Source organism: Heterodontus francisci, unplaced genomic scaffold (assembly GCF_036365525.1).
Source record: "Heterodontus francisci isolate sHetFra1 unplaced genomic scaffold, sHetFra1.hap1 HAP1_SCAFFOLD_43, whole genome shotgun sequence".
NCBI lineage: Eukaryota > Metazoa > Chordata > Chondrichthyes > Heterodontiformes > Heterodontidae > Heterodontus > Heterodontus francisci.
In genome coordinates this window covers 13,577,929-13,584,982 of record NW_027141852.1, presented here as the reverse complement: position 1 = coordinate 13,584,982, position 7,054 = coordinate 13,577,929, and the positions used below count along the sequence as shown (strand labels likewise).

Below are 7,054 nucleotides of genomic sequence, written 5' to 3'. Positions count from 1 at the left end.
CTGCTGAGTATTTCCAGCATTTTCTGTTTTTATTTCAGATTTCCAGTATCTGCAGTATTTTGCTCCTGTGTTACTTTGAAAGTTAAAACTGACCCACCTGTCTACAATTCACACTGGGGTCTCCCATGAAATGATTCTGTATAATGTTGATGTAAGGAATACAGACTCCGAGCACAGAGCTTCCTGTGGGAAATTGGGGATATGAAAACCAGCAGACTCTGCAGGAATTTCCACTGGGAGCACAAATTCACAAAATCTACCTTTTATATATCGATTCATTTTGATTGTCCTTCTGGAAAATTATTTTGAAACAATTTAAACATCAACCCACAGCTCCATGACTGGGTCAATTATGAGGTCATCCTCTGACAGGTCATGTGACAGCTGGAGCCACAAGACATCAGAACCAGACTTGTGATGGATTAAAACCCGGAATCCTGTCCCAATGGCTTTTCAAATAAAGCTGTTGCTGTTTGAAAACACAGCAGTTAAACTTTCTGCCTGACCATGAGGGGAGCTAGGGAGAAATTTACAAAACTCAATCCTTCAACAAAATAGTTCGAAAACCATTAATATAGAAGTCATGTGAGGATTCATATGCAGGAGAAACAAGCAGAACACAGAAAGTACAGAGGAGAGCTGAAAAAGGAAATGAGATCAGCAAGAGAATGTATGAGAAAAGATTAGCAGGTCACATAACTGGGAACACTGAAGTCTTTTACCAACATATGGACAGTCAAAGAAAGGGTGGGTCAATTAGGAGATCCTGTGGAGGCAGAGGTTGTAACTGAGGTACTAATTAAGTACATTTCATCTGTCATCACAAAACAAGCAGATTGTGCAAATGTCACAGTAAAGGAGGAGGTTGTGGAGAAATTGGAGGGGATGAAAATAGATAAAGAGGAGACAATTACAAGGTTAGCAGTGCTCACAGTAGAAAAGTCACCCGGTCTGGATGGGCTGCATCCTGGGTTGCTGAGGGAAGTAAGGGTGGAAATAGCAGAGACTCAAACCACAATCTTTCAATCCTCCTTGAATATGGGAATGATGCCAGAGGACTGGAGGATGCAGGTAAGCTTAGGTAGTTCGATCTCAGTTTAACTTGACCATTTTTATAATGTATCTGTTGTAATAACTAATAAGGTCAAGGAAGCCATTTTACAATTAACACATGACCAAAGGAGCCATTTTGTGTTCAGTACTAACGTTTATATCCTGCAAAATTAATGAGTAGCTACCCATCATGAAACAGATGTTTGTAAAGGTAATGAACCTTGATTGAGTTATAAATAATGAATCAATAAACATTTTAGAGAGAATGGGTTTTCATTTAAAGTTAGTTCAATCTAATTACTGTGAGTTTCTGTGTCTGTGTGGGAAAGGGCAGTTTCAGCGAAACGTATTCAAACAATGGACCTTTCTCAGACCCCTGATAAAACCCATGGTCTGGTACATCGTGACCGTCAAGAGTCTCGATTTAATGAATAGGAAACTTGTTTCAGATCAGATTGGGAGACAGTGTGAAACCACTCCATTGTACTCATGTCTGAGATTCTGAGGACAGGTGACTGTTAGTGGAAGACATAATTAAGAACTTATTAAATGTACCTAGCAACAGCTCGGACCAAATATTATTTTGCAAGGTGGTGTGATGGCAATCCAGGGGTTAAAAGTAGGGATTTTGTAAGGTTTCTGTGCGCAGGAACGCTAGAAGATCTCAGGGGTAAAGGCTCAGATCATCAACCAAGTTTTCCACCTGATGAGGGATCAAGACTGGACAAAGAGGACCGTGACACTCTGAGACCAAGCTCGACTAGTCCACACACCTGCTCGAGCTGTAAAGTTATATTGTCCAAGTGTGTTAAAGATAATTTTGCTTTCAATTATTAAGCACTATTTTACTCTCAATAAAAGTTCTGGACTTACTAATCTAGTATCCTGTTGCTTTAATTGGTTAAAGTCATGCCCAAAGAGATTGTCCACAATAGACTTTCCAGAACTGAAAGATAAGTCTGCAAGGGTTGCTAATTTTATAGCCCTGTTTAAAAAGAGAGATAAACCAAGGAACTAAAGACCAGTTAGTCTAATGTCGGTGGTGGGGAAACTTTTAGAGACAAATATCCAGGAGAAAATTAACTGTCACTTGGTAGAACATGGGCTAATAAATGACAGCCAGGACAAATTGGTTCACAGAAGATTGTGTCTGAAATAATTAATTAATTTCTTTGATGAAGTTTCACAGAGAGTTGACCAGGGTGGTGAGGTTGATGGTGTGCGTCTGGACTTCAAAATTGTGTTTAAAAAAGTACCATAAAATAGACTTGTTAACAAAATTCGAGCAGATGGGATTAAAGAGGCAGTGGCAGCGTAGATACAAAATTGGCTGAGGGACAGAAAGCATAAAGTAGGGTGAATGCTTGTTTTTCAGAATGGAGGGACTAATACAGTAATGTCACTGTTGCTGCAGTGTGTGCAGTGTCTGACCCTGAGCTGTCCTCGGGAGGGGGCTGTTTGTGATGTTCCTGTGGGGTGCATTATCATCAGGGTATCTCTCTGAGCTGTCACAGGGATGGGGCAATGTGTGATATCCTTGTGCATGTCATGCAGGCCCACTGGCATGTGGTTCCATCCTGATGCCAAGAAACAGAGCCCCAGCTATGGGCAAAAAATCTCACTTCCCTGTGGATGGCTTGAGAGAGAAGAAGGCAGAGGGAGTAAACCTGGACAGTAAATCTGGATTGGAGTCCCTTAGGCAGTTACCTGTTACTTATCAGGTAGTTTTCCAGCAACTCCTCCAGCAGAGCAATACCAAACAGTACTGTTTTTTTCCTTTCCTTTGGACAATACTCGCAATGCTGAGAGGGTGTCCTGATGCTCAGTGTCTCCATACTATTTGCCCAGGCCTGTGCCCTGGAGAGGACACTCCAGCTTTGTGGTTAAACATTAGCACAACACGGGAATAAACAGTTGCTGATTGTAAGCTCTCACTCAATTGGTGCAGACTATGAGCACCAGGGGTTACTTCTGACAGAGGGAGAGATCATCATGTCTCATTGGATAGCTACCACTCACTCAGTTAACTGCTGTCCTGCCACGACCTACTTGCTTCAATGGGTGCTTGGAGCTCAGAGAGTCATCTCTCAACAGGCAGTTTGATAATCTATGCACCAGGCAAGACAAACTTAACAAAGAAGACACCAGTCCTTCGCATCGCAAGCTGGAATGTGAGGACCATGTGTCCTGGCCTTACTGACAACCTTCTGCAGGTTGATGACACACACAAGACAGCTGTGATCGACAAGGAACTCACAAGGCTCAATGTGGACATTGCTGTGCTGCAAGAAACTAGACTCGTTCAAAGTGGATCCCTCAAAGAGAAACACTGCACCTTCTTCTGGCAGGGGAAAGCCCAAGAGGCAACTCATGGGTTTCACAGTAAAAAACACGCTACATGTGATGAGTGAACCACCCACAGTAGGCTCAGAGAGACTTCATACTCTTCACTTGTCAACAAGCGCGGGCCCAGTTAATCTCATGTGCATCTATGTCCCGACACTCACCTCCACCCCAGATGTCAAGGATCAATTCTATGAGACACTTGACGCTGCCATCAGTAGAATTCCCAGCACTGAGGGATTGTATCTTCTCGGAGATTTCAACGCAAGTGTGGGTACTGACTATAGCTTGGCCAACGAGAATAGGGCACCAGGGGATTGGCAAGATGATCAAAAATGGACAGAGGTTGCTGGATCTATGCTGTCACCATGGACTCTGTGTGACAACCAGCTACTTCCAGTTCAAGCTGTGCCACAAGGTGTCCTGGAGCCATCCAAGATCACGCCACTGGCACCAGCTAGAACTTAACATCACCAGATGTACCACCCTCAGCAGTGTCCTCATCACTCACAGCTATCACAGCGCTGTCTGTGACACTGACCACACCCTGGTGCGTAGCAAGGTCAGGCTTCAGCCAAGGAAGCTTCACCCATCCAAGAAGAAAGGTCCTTCATGGATCAACACTTGCCGAACCACTGATCCAGAAAGGACTCAGGAGTTCCTCAACATCATTGATCAGGCTCTTTCAGAAAACACCCAAGGCGTCAGTGCGGTGTCAAAGTGGAATCATCTGCACGCCACCATCTATAACTCTGCACGGGAAAAGAGATGGGAGGAATGCTGACTGGTTTGAGGCTTATTGGACTGAAATGGAGTCAGTTACTGTAACTAAGAAGAGAGCCCTCATGAACTACAAACCAGTCCCCAGCAGACAAACTCTCGACACTCTCAGAACTACCAGAAACAAGTCTCTGCAGACTGCTCGGCACTGCACCAATCAATACTGGTTAAAACACTGCAACAGTATTCAATCTGCCGCTGAATCTGGGGGATGCTGGAGGGACATATGAAGGAATTCAACACACCAAGGTTCCTTGGACAGCACCTTCCATACCCGCAACCTCTACCAACTAGAAGGACAAGGGCAGCAAATTCATGGGAACACCACCACCTGCAAGTTCCCCTCCAAGCCACACACTATCGTGACTTGGAACTATATCGCCTTTCCTTCACTGTCGCTGGGTCAAAATCCTGCAACTCCCTTCCTAACAGCACTGTGGGTGTACCTACCTCACATAGACTGCAGCGGTTCAAGAAGGCAGCTCACCACCACATTCTCAAGGGAAATGAGGGATGGGCAATAAATGCTGGCTTAGCCAGTGATGATCACATCACATGAATGAATTTAAAAAAAATTATGAAAGCAACGGGCCCAGCAGTAACTAAATCAGCACCTTTGAAGACAAAGACAGGGACGATCATCACTGAACCTAACAAGCAGATGGAAAGGTGAGTGGAGCATTACCTTGATCTCTACATAACGGAGAACATTGTCATTGAAGTAGCTCTCAGTGCCATTCCAGACTTCCCTGTCATGGAGGAGTTGGACAGTGAGTCCACTATAATAGAGCTCAACAATGCCATTGACCGTCTTGCCAGCGATAAAGCCCCGGGAAATGATGGTATACCACCTGGAATCATCAAAAGCGGAAAAGCGGCACAGTTGTAGCATCTCCATGAACTTCTGTGCCTCTGTTGGAAGGAGAGATCTGCGCCTGAAAACATGCGTGATGCAAACATTGTCACCTTGTACAAAAATATAGGAATCACAGTGACTGCAGCAATTACCGAGGCATCTCCTTGCTAAGTATTGTGGGGAAGGTCTTTGCTCACATTGCTCTGACCAGATTGCAGACCCTGGCATCACACATCTATGCTGAGTCTCAGTGCAGCTTCAGATCTGGTAGATCGACAGTCGACATGATTGTCTCACTTCGACAGTTACAGGAGAAGTACTGTGAACAGTACAGACCACTCTACATTGTCTTTATAGACATCACCAAGGCCTTTGATCTTGTCAGCAGAGACGGACTCTTCAAGCTGCGATGGAACATAGGCTGCCCTCCTGAACTCTTGGGCATCATCTCTTCTTTCCACGAGAACATGCACAGTTCCATCAGTTACCATGGAGCAACATCAGATGCTTTCAAGATCAGCAGTGGGGTAAAGCAGGGCTGTGTCCTGGTGACAACTCTCTTAGAAACAGAGGAACATAGGAGGAGGCCATTTAGCCCGTCGAGCCTGCTCTGCCATTCAATTAGATCATGGCTGATCATCTGCCTCAACGCCCCTTTCCCATGCTATCCCCATATCCCTTGATGTCATGAGTATCAAGGTTTCTATCAATTTCTGTCTTGAACATGCTCAAAGACTGAGCTGCCACAGACCCCTGTGGTAGAGAATTCCAAAGATTCACCACCCTCTGAGTGAAGAACTTCCACCCTATCTCAGTTTTAAATGGCCTTTTAAATGAAACTTTAAGGAATGCAAGCCCAGTTTCCTCATCCCAGGGATTAGTCTGGTGACCCTCCATTGCACTCCCTCTATGGCATGTATATCCTTCCTTAGATAAGGAAGCCAAAACTGGACACAATACTCCAGCGCGGTCTCACCAAGGCTCTATGCAATTGCAGCAAGACATCTTTATTCCTGTACTCATGACCCCTCGTGTTAAGGCCAACATACCATTTGCCTTCCTAATTGATTGCTGCACCTGCATGCGAGCTTTTAGTGTCTCATGAACAAGGACACCCAGGTCCCTTTGGACATCAACACTTCCCAAACTCTCACCATTTAAGAAATACTCTGTCTTTCTGTTTATTCTACCAAAGTGGATAACTTCACACTTCTTCATATTATATTCCATCTGTCATTTCATTCACTTATCCTATCCAAGTCCCCTGGAAGCCTCCTTGTAACCTCCTCACAGCTCACATCCTTTACAATTAGCATACTCTTCTCCATGCTGCTATTGTACACTTTCAGTGACTCAGATGGGGGTGTCCACCTGCATACCAGAGCTGATGACAAGCTGTTCATCATGGCAAGACTGCACACCAAGACCAAAATGAGTCAGTTCCTAGTCTGTGAGTTGCTGTTTGCTGATGACGCTGTGCTGACATCCCATAATGAAATTCACTTGCAGCAGTTTGTATATCGTTTCTCCCTGGCCTGCAAGGAGTTTGGACTGACGATCAGCATCAAGAAGATCAAAGTTTTGGGCCAGGACGTAGAGACTCCACCTTCCATCAACATCGACAACCTCACTTTGGAGGATCAACAATCACCAGCAATCTGTCCCTTGATACTGAAATCAGCACCAGGATTGTCAATGCTGCAGCTGTCATGTCAAGGTTGAGAAGACCAATGTGAACCAACAGCAAACTGATCAAAAATACAAAGCTCCACATGTCCCAGGCTTGTGTTCTCAGCACCCTCCTTTATCGTAGAGAAGCATCAACAACTTATACAAGCCAAGAAAAGCAGTTGAACAGCTTCCACCTCCGCTGTCTCAGATGGATATTGGGCTACTCCTGGCAGGACAGAGTGCCGAATGCGGTAGTACACCAGCGTGCAGGGATCTGCAGCATGTTTGTCCTCTTGAGTCAGCGGTGACTCTGTTGACTGGGTCATGTGTGCTGAATGGATGACGGTCACT

The 7,054-nt window shown here is 44.9% G+C and overlaps 1 protein-coding gene across 1 annotated transcript in view; it reads right to left on the bottom strand.

Moving 5' to 3' along the window:
- Positions 1 to 5,036: 5,036 nt before the first annotated feature.
- Positions 5,037 to 7,054, bottom strand: part of LOC137364979 (histone H2A-like) — a 43,816-nt gene continuing 41,798 nt past the window's right edge. Inside the window, exon 2 of the mRNA XM_068027852.1 lies at positions 5,037 to 5,111. Coding sequence (XP_067883953.1) covers positions 5,037 to 5,111 — 75 coding nt within the window. The remainder of the gene's footprint in view (positions 5,112 to 7,054) is intronic.